Here is a 14,697-nt window from a genome sequence, read left to right as displayed (position 1 = left end):
TTTGTGCGTGAGATTTTGTCCATCACTTCAACACCCTTAAAACTGCAAGTGATCCCAACAACAACTCTACTTCTTGGAATATGATAACTTGAAGACAACACCGCATTAGACAAATGATGTTGAATGAAACTTGTGGCGTTGAAGGATCAATCTCTTTTGAAACCCACTGTTGTTGAATGATGATGTGTTGCGACCATAAGCTACATTCCACGGCGGGGCATCATAAAACTTCTAGCACCGATGGATTCCTGCGAAAGCCACTGTTATTGTCTTATATCAGCTTGTAGAAATCTATAATAACTTGATTACTTATTTGGTCTTACGGTATAACATGTGTTTTCTTTATGTAGTTGTGAGAAGTTGTTTTTTAAGAATAGTTTTGAGAAGTTCTCACGGTATGACTTGTGTACTCGATCTTTACGTAGTTGCTGGGCATAACCTATGCTTTTCTTTATGTAGTTAATGAACTAAATTACCACAAATGAAATGTCTATGAGACCTAAAGGATATGTTACTGCTGATTCTTCGAAAAATCATTGCACAAAGGTAATTTTGTTTATATCATGGATGAATGTGTGATGTGTATATGTAATGAAACAAATGTGTAATATGTGTGGGGGCTGCAGTGGCAATGGACTGTTCATGAACTCCTAGCAGCTGCAGCCTAGTAGGAAGCATGCCACCACTTGGAGGCACGGCCGAGCAAGTCCCATAATGCTGACATTTTTCATGCCAAATCTAATATATATGTCACCGTCTACAGGTCGAAACAAAAGGGCCCGTCAATCGAGATAGTCACTGCTGACGAACGGCCTACTACAACCTGTTACGGGATAACTTTCTTTGTTGGGGGCTCTTTGATGTGTCCTGTTAGTAGTGACTACTACAACAGGCTTCAGAGCTCACCCCAAAAGTGACTTTACTATAGGCTTATGGTTGCCTAACCTGTTAGTCATAACGTATCTCTTACGTACCGGTGACCCATCAATTATGACTAACACACTACCGACGAGATGTTACCGAACTGTTGTTCGTGTTCTTATATTCCCATCTACCCCGGCACGTGGACTCCCATGGCTTCAACATCATCAATCATCTAGTAAATATGCAAGGTTGATCATCATGCTGATTCTAGCTTGCCAAATTAATTTGTTGATTCGGCATGAAAAATGGTTTTCATATTTTGCCGGCCTTGCAATGCCCCCATCGGAGATTGTACTCGAGTACGATTGCATCTCTATATTTTTAGGAGAACTCGCTATCAGGATCGCACTTATTCTCATTTGGGTGGATCTCATGGAAGAAAACCACGAAATATGGGAGATTTCATATTTGAAAATATACTTACGATGTTTTTTTAGGGAAAGACTGTAGAGGAAACCTCTAAAGTAAGCAGCGGGATTTAAACCCTGGTGGGTGGAGTCATGCACCCACAACTCCACCAGCACACCAGGAGGTGTTACTCATACTTATGACGTTTGGTAGCCAAATGAAATGAAATAATTTTTTTTATAAGATCTCATTTGGTTGAATTCTGAATTCAAAAGTCATGTTTGCTTAACATATGGATTTGTACAATGTGAGGCAATTTCAAAAAGGTATGCCTTTAGAGAGGAATTGTGATTGGGCATAGATGTGATTTTATAAACTTTGAGAATTCTATGCCATCCAAACGAGTTGATTTTTTAAAATCTAAAACGAATATCAGTAACGCTAAAAAAATGAATATCAGTATTCCAGCACAGATGATGAGCAGATGATAGCCAAACGAGCCGTGTGAACATCGATCCCCATTCCCCAGTTTTTTTTTTAGAGTATCCCCATTCCCCAGTTAAAAAAAACAACAAAATATTGATCTCCACGAGGCGCCGGCCCAGAATAACCGGCCCATGTCATCCACGAGAGTTTTGGGATTTGGTGGAAACCCTGGAACAGCTCGAGAGAAATATTAGGCGACGCCGAGGGGGTCAGCAACCTTATTAACGGAGCACCCAAGGGAAGGGGATAAACAAGCGACCGAAGCGCAAGCTATCTCCATTCTCCCTTCCTCCCCCTCTTCTCCCCTAAGCATTTCGAAGCACCGGAGCGGCGGGGAGCTTCGAGATGGAAGGGATTGGGCAGAAGAAGCGGCCGCTGGTGGTGATGGCCTCCTCGTCGACCGCGGTGTCGCGGGGCGGAGCCAACCCGCTGGCCGAGCTGGGCGACCGCGTCAAGTCGCTGGAGGCGGAGGTGCGCGCCTGGATGGCCAAGCAGCCCACGCATATCGAGGCCGCCGTCACCACGGCGTTCGGTGCCGTGCAGGGCGGCGCGCTCGGAGGGCTGATGGGTACGTTCGCGCCGGACGGAGGAGCGGGGTTGCCCGTGCCTCAGCCGCCGCCCGGGGTCGACCCGAACGCCATGGCCACCTTCAAGCAAGCGCAGGTATCCTCTTAGTCCTCCCGTCGTTACAGATTTACACGGAGACCCTCAATTTTTTGTTGCTAATTTCCTGGGATATATGTTTAGTATGCAAAGCAATTTAGCGCTTGCCCATAAACAGTAGATCATCGACATCGTGAAGGTTGTTTGTTCTTACTTCAGACTTAGATTAGTTGCTTTATCTTTTTGAATCAACCGAACTTTATCAAAGAGCAAATCAAGATATCTGCTTTTTATTCTCATGTGATGGCTTTTCCTTTTTCGTCTTTTAAAGCAATCACTCTTCCTTTGATTTTAGTGCAGCAAAGTCTTTTTGATCCTTATGCCTTAAGGCTGTCTGGCATGCAGGAACTAAGAATATTGTTGCCCAACGATTGCATTGTGCTAATACGTACAACGTTATCATGGTTCATCTAAATCTAATAATCCTCTAAGCCGTCAGATTAAATAGTTTCTTTTTATTATTATAGGCTTTGGCAGGAGGGCCATTGGTGCAAGCTCGAAATTTTGCAGTTATGACTGGTGCAAACGCAGGCATATCTTGTGTTATGAGAAGGATAAGAGGAGTGGAGGATGTCCAGGGCAGGTAATCATTCATAAGTTCTTGTTTGTAGTTATGTAAATGTCTGCAACTAAACAGAGATCCAACACATCACGCAGAACAGCTGAGCTTATTCTGTTCACATAAGATGTTTTCCTTCCCGTAGCCACTCGTGAATTGCTTATCAGCTGGCTAGGATATAACCAATTTACATTTCCTAAGGCTGTGTTTGGTTCTGAGAACAAAGTGGAATGTAATGGAGCGGTTTAAAAAAACATGATGTTATGTAAGCCATTTAAAAAAAACTAGTCATAAACCCCACACAGCTCATGTAATCTTGAAAAAAGAATCGCTTAAAAGGTCAAACAGTTAAATTATATCTATGCAAAATCATTATCTGGTAGTGTTACTTCAAAGTTATGAATTAAATGCCCCTGTATTGCAACGGAATCACAATACATAAGATAAAATACCAATACAATTGCAACACTACTGGGAAATTTACTCTCCTTTTTTTTGGTAAAAGGCAAAGAGAACATATCATAACCACCACCCACTCGATTCTTTTCAGTAGTAAAGGTAATGCATTAATGTAGTGTAAGCTCCTACAACTATGTATGGCCTGTAAATATTCTTTGCTAATGAAAATGTTGTATGCGGAGTTTCTAGATTTATTGGTCACCTGTGCACTGATAAATAAGACAGGGTGTGATAATTGTGACATGTTAGCTAGTTCTTAATTCTTCTCTACATTATGGGTTTCATATGGTTGCTTGAATATGCTCATAATTATTTGCTGAGCTATAAACAGAAATATAACAACAATTGCAAAGATAAACTTGGTATACTTATGACTTGAGCGAATAGTAAACTTTGTACAAGGAAAACACAAAGTGGAATCACACCCTTCATCTTCTCTTCAGTTAACCATGAAAGGCTTTACAAATTTAGGGGGCTGATTGTTAACAATACGAACATATTTTGCTATAAGTTTTCTCACCTACATGGTTGATGAGCTTTCTTTTGTATAGCATGGCAGCAGCTTTTGGTTCTGGTGCTCTATTCTCCATTGTGAGCGGAATGGGAACACCAAATCCAGTTGTTAATGCAATTACAACTGGTATGGCTTTTGCAGTATTTCAAGGTGGCTTTTTCATGGTAATAAGTTGGACTTATTTCCTACAGATGAAAGTCATTTTATTCCACTTGAATTAAACCTCTAGATTTTATTACCGAATGTGTTGGTGAGGTGCCACTAAGTCTACATGCTTTCATGCTGTGATTTCTAGTTTTTATGGTATCTATCTCGATTGTAGGTTGGGCAGAAGTTCTCAAAGCCAAAGGGACAGAATGAGGATATGAACTATTCTCGTGGAAGAAATATGTTGAACCAATTAGGTCTTCAGAACTATGAAAAGAATTTCAAGAAGGGTCTTCTGACTGATGAAACATTGCCTCTCCTCAATGACAGGTACATGTTTCTATATTAAATTGAATTTCTGCGACTACGAAGAGGAAAAAATCTTTTAAAAATGGCCACTTGCTTACTAAATTTGGCTATATAATTGACGAAACATTACATATGTCTTGGCCTTATCTTCTAGTGCACTCAGAGATGTGAATATCCCCCCTGGTCCAAGACTTGTCATCCTTGATCACATTAAAAGGTTTGAAATGATCGCATAAGTTTCTAGTTTCTAGCATGTTTCCTTGATCTAATAAGCTATTTGGCCATTTGCAGAGAACCTGGCTTGACGAAATAAAATTGAAGTGATTGCCACTGCCTGTTAGCACCGTTTTTGTTTTCTCAAGTTGCATAAATTATGTTCTTGGAAGTCGAATCAATGATGAGCTTCTTAGGCAGCAGTATGATTTTAAAAGATAACTAGTATATGTTTTGTAGTCGTTAGACTGATTAAATTACATGTGTTGATCTGTTCTGAAGTTTGAGTTGAACTATGTGTTACGGCAGAGATTGTTCTCAAGAACACGTGAATCTTATTCCGAGTCATTTGGGCAATTCAAGATGGACGATTTCACTCTGAGTTAGTGCGAGCTGCTGCTAGCTATGGTAGTTATGTTCTCTTCTGTGCTTATACCATCAGTGTACATCAGTATGGTGTTGCAGGCTTGTACACTTCAACATAAAGAATAGCCATAGTTTTGCATAGGAATAGCTGCAAGAGCTATGTAGAGCACCCATGAGAAATATAGGTCTAACATTGCTCAATACATATCATTTATCTCAAATTAATAAACAGTACTAGTTGCAAATCTCACATTTCCATGCTCTAATTGGTTACTGGCTTTTTATACTTTGGTAAAGCTTATTTTTTGAAAAAGGAGATCCGTAAAGCTTATAACTAGTACTTCCTCTGTTTCATAATTCTTGTCTCAAATTTGCTCCAAAATGGATGTATCTGTTTCTAAAAAGTGTCTAGATACATGTAAGATTTCGACAAGAATTATGGAACGGAGGTAGTACTGTTTTTCTAGGGAATATAAAGTAGAGATAAATGGTGTAGGTTGAGCAAGGATAAGCTATGACATTATAAATCAATGTTAGGATACGAACTCGTTTTTCAGAACTTATTACTAGTCTATAGTGATCTGTATGCACAGTAGCACCCTTAAATAGTTGCCAACATGAATTACACACGAAGTTTCAATCTCCATCTGCCTCTCCCACCCGCCTTCTTCCTCTCGACTGTTGCCCCTCTCGCTTTGTCCTAGCTCCAATCCAACCTTGTCATTCTTCTCCCAAGTGTCTACTGCCACTTACCCGAGGGGGTCAGATGGTGCGGAGTGGTTCGTTTTGCCAGATCTCCATCCAGCAGCAATCAGATTTTCATAACTAAAATTCTTTCTACACTGTGTCTACGGTACCACCAAGTTTTATACTTCCTCCGTTCAACAAAAGATGTCTCAAGTTTGAATGTATACATGACTTAGTGTATAGATGTATTCAAATTTTGTTAAAGTTGAGACATCATTTGTTGGATGGAGGAAGTACAAAATTTGACCGAGAAAAAGAGTATGAGATGTATTTTGTTTCGCTAAGGCATGTCTCTAACCAACATTTATGTTATTAATATGTGATACAAAATTATAATCATAAGACAATACTTATGTTAATACGTTGTCTTTTACCCCTTGTAGTATCTTGGAACAGCGAGAATACCGTCGACTCACTGACGTAGAACTTAGAACCATCGTTACCAGGATAATATCAGAGATAGACAGGCTTTTGGCACAAAAGCTCATCCCACCACCCTCCATACGAGGCTTTCATTTTTGAAACATGGATAATCCCCTAATCTTAATATAGTACGTTGTCTTTTACACCTTGTAGCTTGTACTATAGGAACAGCGAGAATACCCTCGCTGGTTAGAACCATCGTTACCAGAATAATTTCAGAGATAGGCAGGCAGGCTTTTGGCACAAAAGCTCATCCCGCGCCCCTCCGTAAGAGGCTTTCAATTTTAAAACATGGATAATCCTTAGGAAAATAAATAAAAATAAAGACGCTAGAAGGAGGGCTTGAACCTCCGACCTTGTGGTTAACAGCCACACGCTCTAACCAACTGAGCTATTCCAGCTTGGCGTCCACATAGCGATGAAAAATTTAAATTAATGAACATGTAGAACTGAATCAAATTTCTTATAGCGTTTATGGAGAACTTTGATTTAGGACAGCGTTTGAACTCAATCCGATTCATATTACTTGTGTAACTTTGACTAGATCTGTAAACAAAATTGCAAGTAATATGAATCGCAGGAAGTACTTCTTACGTCGGAATATCAAAGGTATGAGACACTCAATTCAAATGTGTATATGCTCGTTGTTAGTATTCTATGATACCTCACTTAGGGCCTGCTTGGGAAAAGTATATTTTTTAAAGTTGAACTAAATATACCTAAACTTTACCAAATAAATACCAATATCCCAAACAGCACCTTTAGGAAGGTTCGTTAGATGCGTCGATGTGCATAGATATTTCAGTCGATCTACTGTTTGCTCTTGTTAACGCAAAAATATTTCTTCAGAATACTCGCTCTACGCATTGGTTAAGTTCAATAATTATTTAGAAAGTTCACAGCAGAAATCAACTGTATGGGCAATTCAGAATATATCCGGGCAAAACTCAGTAGGTGTTCAGAAGGATACGAAGTTTTCACTGTTTCAGAATGTGTATATCCACCTTAAAAAGAAGAGTGTGTATATTCCACCATCTGACGTAAAGAATATACATATGTTAGTAGCGCAGCAGTATGTACAGGTCACCAAAGAGTTAAATTTACAGTATATTCAGGGAGAAACTCCAGTGTCTGGGGGTTATGTACATGAAATACGGAATCTACACGTGAAAGAATCAAGAAGGTTATTGGTAGCAAAGAATAACGGAGTAAGCTTTACTATACATCAGGTGCTTGAGCCTTCAAAGAGTTGGCGTGCGATCAGACATTTGAACAGTCTGGTCATTCAGCCGGCTCAAACAAGGTTTCCCCTTGTCATCAGCATCCATCATTATGGTGTCACCGGGCTTGTACTGCCCAGAGAGAATTCCTTCGCTGATGGCATCCTCAACAAGCTGGGTGACGGCCCTTCTTAGCGGCCGCGCACCGTAGCTCTTGTCGTATCCTTCCTGAGAAATCACGTTCTTCATTGCATCAGATATTTGTAAGCCGATCCCGAGGGCTAAAAGCCTACCCTTCACCTCTTGCAAAATTATGTTGAGAATGGCCAGCATCTGGAAAATATTCAGAAGTATCAGTGCATCATTAAATGCTAAAAAGTACAACACATCATTCCTCCACAAAAGGAAAGAAACATCTGACATACAAGATATTGTAAATCTATCAACTGAGTATAAATGGAATGGCAGTTTCTGTTTTCAGAAGTGATAGGATATACAAAACAACAAACTAAGGAATTAAGGTAAACAACAGACCTGAGTCTTCTCAAGTGGACGGAACACAACTACCTCATCCATTCTATTGAGCAATTCAGGCCGAAAAAATGCCTTCAACTCTTCTGTTACCAAAGATTTCATCACATTATATGTGTTTTCTTCTGTATCATTTTGTGTCTGAAAACCTATGCTCATCCTTCCCTTGGAAATCGATGCAGAACCAACATTTGATGTCATAACAATTAACGTATTCTTGAAGGAAACTCTACGGCCCTGTACAAAAAGAGAATCTTGGTTTAAGTTTAATAAGATGCAGTCAGGGTCCTCAGGTTTCTAAAAATTCTTCACATAAAAGATTTAATAATGCACATCAGATTGTGCCTCATCAATGGGATTGGGCATAAATCATACGGAGTAACACATAACAATGAACAATCAGCTTGTTGAGTTTGCAAAAATAGTTCACATAAGAAAAAGGAGCACGCTCCCGATTTCGTCACATAGTTAAAAGGTTCTTAGAGGTTAGCCTAATTTTCTAGGTGCATGATATCACAAATCATGTGAGGGAAATAAAATGCAATGTAAATTTAAATTGTGGAGTGCAGAAAGGAATATCAGAAATGACAGGATCTAGCACCTGTGAGTCAGTCAAATGACCATCTTCAAATACTTGGAGAAGAATATTAAAGATATCAGGGTGAGCTTTTTCTATTTCATCAAGCAATACTACAGTGAATGGTTTTCTCCTGACTGCTTCTGTCAAAGTACCACCTTCACCAAATCCCATGTACCCTGGAGGAGAGCCTATGAGCTTGCTGACAGCATGCCGCTCCATGTACTCACTCATATCTAATCTAACCATAGATGACTCCTGTTAAACAAAACAAACAACTTTTTAAGATAAATTCCCTGTAACATGTTCTGAAGTCAAGGGCTGATACTAGACAGATTTAACCAGGAAAGAATGACCCACAGATCCAAAATAAATTGCTGCTAGAGCTTTTGTTAACTCAGTCTTTCCAACTCCTGTTGGACCACAGAAAAGTAGAGTAGCAATAGGTCTGTTAGGATCACTCATGCCAACACGCGATCTCTTTACAGCTCTTGATATAGCCACAACAGCATCATCTTGACCTATGACACGCTTTCTGAGCTCATCATCTAGTCCTACTAGAAGCTTTCTTTCATCTGCAGTCAACTGCTGGACTGGTATGCCTGACCACAATGATGTGACTCTTGCAATTTCCTCTGATCCAACCATAGATAGTCTGCATCATTAAGCGTGTTTTAAATATTCTGATGCTTAAATTGCAAAATAAATTGCTCCATGTGAACGAGAGAACCTACTCATCAGCTGAAGCTGCCAGTTTTGAAGCCGGCATAATCTTGCCATCACTTAGCACTTCAACATCGACACCATTCTCTTGGTCATTTTCATTTAGAGAATATTTTAACCTGTTTGTCAGTGCCTGAGATGTGTTCCGAAATGAATTAACATCTACCAGCAGATGGACAAAGAAAAGAGATCTTCGCAACAGTTATATTTATCTTATATTACCACTTCATGCATGGCCTGGACAGCTCTAATCTCTTGCCAATATTCATCTGGTGACTTCGAAATGATAGAGCACTGCTCTTCCTTCTTCTTTTTAAATGATTCCATCCGAGCTCTACTACCAGCTTCATCAATCAGATCAATAGCCTTATCAGGAAGATGTCTATCAGGGATATATCTTGCTGACAAATAAACTGCCGCATTGATGCCTTCTAAGGTATATTTGCATTTGTGATAAGTCTCATATTTTTCACGCAGACCAAGTAATATTTTTACAGCATCCTCCTGCAGAGAGCATGACGGAACATTAAACGAAGCAGACACCGAAGAGTGTCCTAGTTCAGAAATGAAATTCTGCGCTACCTGACTAGGCTCATTCACATATACTGGCTGGAATCGGCGGGCCAAAGCCTTATCCTTCTCGAAATGCAAACGGTGTTCATCCAGAGTTGTAGATGCAATGCACTGTGTAAAATAAAGATGAGATGCTATATTACATTACATCATGGGATAAGCAACCACTTAATACTCAGCATAGACATGGCCCATGTGGTCCACAGGATCATGACTGGTAATTACCACAAAAAGCTCACATAAAGGAACGTCACTCAAGTGACAAACTGCAAAGCACAACATCAAGAGAATGTGCAGCAGTAAAGCATCAATCTAATACTCTAGTACCAGCAGCACCAATAGTTGTTCGGATAAGCAACTATAACTGATCTACATATTTTAATAAAAAACTTACAGATAGACTCTGCAATAATAGTGGTATGTAATGCATCCTACGCTACTTATAAAATATCAAACACAGGGTATGACCTGACTACCTGAGTACCTGACCTGACCTGACCTGACCTGCAGTACTGTATTTCTTATCTGTTTCGAAATTGGAACTAAACCATCCACCTCATTAGATGTTTAAACAGAAATAAGGGAATGCACAAATCCTAAATGCAGATAGTAATTAAAATGATATAATCCATGCACAAGTTACTGCTTATTTGCTGTACCAAGATGGGCAGCATAGACTGAGCCACAAATGAGTTCCTCTTGTGAGAATGATACCTGCAATTCACCTCGAGCAAGTGCAGGTTTCAGCAAATTAGCAATATCAAGACCAGATCCCTTATTTCCTCTTCCAGCAACTCCAGACCCAATAAGAGTATGAACCTCATCAATAAAGAGAATAACATCACCTGCATGAAATTGTAGCGATATGGGAAGATAAAAAACCAAGAATAGAAATTTATCTGTTCCATTCATACTGTACAAATCAGATAACCTGCTTTGCGCACTTCACGTATTAAACTAGTAACCCTGGCTTCCAATTCACCCCTCTCTCTCGCACCAGCCATCAGTAGAGCTACATCCAATGACAGTACACGTTTTGCCTACAATATAATGTATATTAGTGTTAACTGTTGTTGCGCTAATAAAATGTTACACGAAACATGATTGTTTATCTGCCGCTGGTCATGGAAACCCACCACAAGGAAAATAGGAACATCTCCATTTGCAATTTTAATAGCCAGCCCCTCAGCAATGGCAGTTTTACCAACACCTGCTTCACCCAAAAGAATAGGATTGTTCTTTGTTCGCCGACAAATAATCTGAACTACTCTTTGAATCTCCTTCTCGCGACCAATAACAGGATCAATTAATCCCCCACTGGCTCGCATGGTCAAATCTACACAAAATTGAGCTAGTGCACTTTTCTCTGAAATGACAAACAAAAGAAGCTAATTTTTCCACTCCATGCCATCAGGAATATTAGCATAAACATCAACAAAGCATTCTTGACTCCTGACCTTTCTTTTTATTCGAGTATCTGACTATTGGAGACCTCCCACTTCCAGCAGTAGATTTCTCACGCACTTTGAAAGAAGATAGTCCCAGAGGCTCTCTGCCATCCTTCGCAAGCTCCCCTTGGACTCGTGTAAGAGCCTGCTTTGCTAGCTGACGTGGATCCAATCCTAAGCTACAATGAACATCATAAATTAGTTAGCACTAACTCTGTTTCTAAATGTAAGAAGTCCTAGTTTTGATAGAAAAATGTATTAACATCTAGAATATCAAATAAGTATACTATGAAAACATATACCATGATGGATTTAATAAAACTAATTTAGAGTCACAAATGTTGGTAGACTTTTCTATAAACTTGGTCAAAGTTTAAGAAGTTTGACTTAGAACAAAGCTAGGATTTCTTACATTTAGGAACGGATGGAATAACTAATTAGAAATGTGAGATGCCAGCATTTCATTTAATGCTCACTTTATTGAATTCCCATTTCATTGGGTAGTACACATAAAATTTTCTTTTCGACGAGCCTTTCTGCTGGTTGGCTCTAATTGTTAACTGTGACTAGTTCATATTTTAACAGGTTCAAAAGATCAAATGTTGCTGGCTGCTTAGGCGATCACGAGATAGTTGACGCATTGTTATTTTAGCTGACATTAACCAACAAAACGCGAGCTCTTGGGGAAACATGGAACAGGAGAACACGGCCACCAACCTCTTGAGGACGCTGTTGGTTGTCGGATCGTCCAGGTCGAAGAGGCCCAGGGCAATGTGCTCCGGGGAGATGAAGTTGCACCCCATGTTCCTGGAGAACTCGACGGCCGCCACGAACACGCGCTTGCTGGCCCCGGAGAAGGGCACGTCCGTGGCCAGCCCCGTGGCCGCTTGCGCGGGCCCGGCCTTCCCCACGGCGGCGCGGCCCGCCTCACGGGCGCGCTCGATGCGGACGCCCGACGCGAGGAACCCCGCCGCGGACCGGTCCTCGGCGACGAGGCCCAGCAGCAGGTGGTGCGGCGCGACCGCCTCGTCCCCCATCCCGCGCGCCTCCCGCTGCGAGAGCACCACCGCCTTCACCGCCCGCTCGGTGAACCGCTCGAAGACCGCCCTGACGACGACGCCCGCGCCCCCCCCGCGCCGCTGCTGCCCCCGCCGAGGCGTCGCCGCCATCAGAGCTCCGGAGGAGGAGCGGAGCGGGTGAGCGAGCGCGAGCACCCTCCCGCCCGCCGCCGCCGCCGCGGGGGAGAAGCGGCGGCGGAGGCCCGCGCCCGTGGCGAGGATGGACGCGGACGGCACCGACGAGGAGCAGCAGCACGCCTCCATCATCGTCGTCTTCCTCCGTCTCGGCGTATGATTGGACACTTGTTCTTCTCCTTGGATTAAAGTATGGAGTCGCACCCGCTGTAAGGTGCGCGACCTGGCTTAAAAAGTTGCACGAGACGGAATAGAGTAGTGTCCGGCGGTTAGTTGGTGTGTGCTACCGGTAGGAATCAAGTGAGGGGAGGGAGAGCGTGGAGAGGAGGAAGTGGAGGCGGCAAGCAAGGAAGGAGGGGAGGGTGGGGAAACCGGCACGGCGGCGCGCGCGGACGGAGAGGCGATGCGGATGGCGGATGCGGAGGGAAGAAAGGGATCGTTTTGGCTTCGATTCCACCGCAGGGCGGGGGAATGGTGTTCTGACTCTCCGGTCGGGACGCGCGCGTGGCGCGGGTTTATCCGAACGAGGGGGTGGTCGGTTTGCGTTGCGCGCCGGTAGTTCGGGACTTCGTGTTCTTGAGAACGGCATGGCTGGATCGCTGCGTGCCATCGGTGCTCCCTGCTGGTAACGTTTCCGGCGTGAGACCGGGAAATGCGTCCGGGCGGTATACCGGTGCCGGAAGTAGATTTTGAGTAAATTACATAGAAACCCACTTCTTGCTGCTCTTCTAACAGAAAGCCACGAACACAGTTAATGGTAACTGATACGCACAACTTGGACTAACAGAAAACATGAATCTGATTTTTCTTCTCTTATAAAATGACTACCAACTTTACAAAAATGTAGAAACACAACGGAAAAGTCAACAAAAACATAGGCAATTGGAATCTGATTTTGAATATCTCATCGAAACAAAGACAATAGTGAAAATGTTTTTAACATACCTACTCATGCTCGTTTGAGCCTGCATTGATGATTAATTACAAGATCGTTGGAATGTTGTGGTGCGCAGATTGGATCTGACGTGATGTGTATGCGTGAGTAGCGTGTCCTCTCCGGCTCCCCTTTCTAGTCCTTTATATAAGAGCCTAGGTTTTGGGCAGAGTCCTGGTCGGTTACAACTAGAAATAACCCTAAGTCGGTTTTCTTACCTTCAGCCGTAATCCAAGGTACTTGGACTTCACGGGCCGTAGTGGGCCATCGAGCGGGCTTCCTGTTGGGCCGTAGCAGGTACACCAAAGTTGAGGATCCCGATGGGGAGCCCCCGAGTGGCTAATTGAGCCCTAGACTCGAGTAGGGATTTAAGAGCCGAAAGCTTGTTCATCATGTGTTTAATCAACAGTTTTAAATGAAAAAGCCATCGACTCGGAAGTGCATCAGTTAAACGTTCCACTTGAGAGCAATGAGTTTCTGAATTGTGCTAGTCATTATTACAAAAGATGCAAAGGTCGGGACCATTCCCTCCTTTTCGAAAAAGAAAATTAGAACGGACGGCACTACCTATTTCGAAAGCTTGTCTTTTTGGACCAAAGAAGCATGTGTGCGAAGATTTTAGGACAAAATATTGTAAAAAGTAGGTGGCAGAACACATAGAGAAAACTAGGTGATCCCCGCGCATTGCTACAGAAAGTTTTATATGCATATCTGGATATAATTTTAAGAACAAATGATAATAATATGATTAAATGCAAAAGAAATATGAATGTTGTAGGAGAAAACGATTTTTTATCGTTCATAACAGTTATAGGAGTAATTTTGATGTGCATGAACATCAAAATATGTGTACTTGCAGATCTTAGAAAGATTTACATATCATGAAAATATGTGTATTTGATAAAATATTTATATACAGCGTGAAGATGAAAATCCTAGATATCAAAATATTTAATTCGAAATGACCACCAAAATGGATTCTAATGGCCTACAACACATGATGTGGATGGTGATGTGGACAATTTACATGCTCATGATGCGCATGATGTTGATGCTAATGTGGACACCTTGCATGTCAAGCCTGCAAACATTTAATGAAGATAGTGGGGATCAACTTTATAGATATTATATATTACAAATGCTTATACTTATAGCACGAAACTAAAATTGACACCATCCAAAATAGTTATAAACCACTGCAAGTAAGCTCTTGACACCAACTCTTATTTATCCTAGCTTCGCCCCTTATGCAACCTATCCCCCCTTGACCTTGCTAGGATTATGTCTCTCACACGAGAAAAACCCAACCAACGTAACCGTAGTCTTTCTCCTTTTGGTCA

At 41.7% G+C, this 14,697-nt stretch overlaps 2 protein-coding genes and 1 non-coding gene across 3 annotated transcripts; 1 reads left to right on the top strand and 2 right to left on the bottom strand.

Moving 5' to 3' along the window:
* Positions 1 to 1,976: 1,976 nt before the first annotated feature.
* On the top strand, positions 1,977 to 5,004 carry LOC100827945. The gene is made up of 6 exons (XM_003579621.4): positions 1,977 to 2,421; positions 2,889 to 3,004; positions 3,991 to 4,117; positions 4,276 to 4,430; positions 4,564 to 4,626; positions 4,701 to 5,004. The coding sequence occupies exons 1-6, from the start codon at positions 2,104 to 2,106 to the stop codon at positions 4,720 to 4,722; spliced, it is 801 nt and encodes a 266-aa protein (XP_003579669.1). The 5' UTR covers positions 1,977 to 2,103; the 3' UTR covers positions 4,723 to 5,004.
* A 1,481-nt stretch (positions 5,005 to 6,485) lies between these two features.
* Positions 6,486 to 6,559, bottom strand: TRNAN-GUU. Its single transcript has one exon. It is a non-coding gene; the product is annotated as a tRNA-Asn (tRNA).
* Positions 6,560 to 7,157: 598 nt separating this feature from the next.
* LOC100827330 (chaperone protein ClpD2, chloroplastic) lies at positions 7,158 to 12,940 on the bottom strand. The gene is made up of 12 exons (XM_010241552.3): positions 11,948 to 12,940; positions 11,240 to 11,409; positions 10,919 to 11,148; positions 10,714 to 10,822; positions 10,497 to 10,627; positions 9,792 to 9,893; positions 9,432 to 9,713; positions 9,221 to 9,342; positions 8,847 to 9,141; positions 8,511 to 8,744; positions 7,913 to 8,146; positions 7,158 to 7,711 (listed from the first exon to the last, which is right to left on the bottom strand). The coding sequence occupies exons 1-12, from the start codon at positions 12,553 to 12,555 to the stop codon at positions 7,400 to 7,402; spliced, it is 2,829 nt and encodes a 942-aa protein (XP_010239854.1). The 5' UTR covers positions 12,556 to 12,940; the 3' UTR covers positions 7,158 to 7,399.
* Positions 12,941 to 14,697: the final 1,757 nt, after the last annotated feature.

Source organism: Brachypodium distachyon, chromosome 5 (genome assembly GCF_000005505.3).
Source record: "Brachypodium distachyon strain Bd21 chromosome 5, Brachypodium_distachyon_v3.0, whole genome shotgun sequence".
Taxonomy (NCBI): Eukaryota; Viridiplantae; Streptophyta; class Magnoliopsida; order Poales; family Poaceae; genus Brachypodium; species Brachypodium distachyon.
Note: the sequence above shows the minus strand (reverse complement) of the source record. Positions and strands in the feature narration are given on the sequence as shown.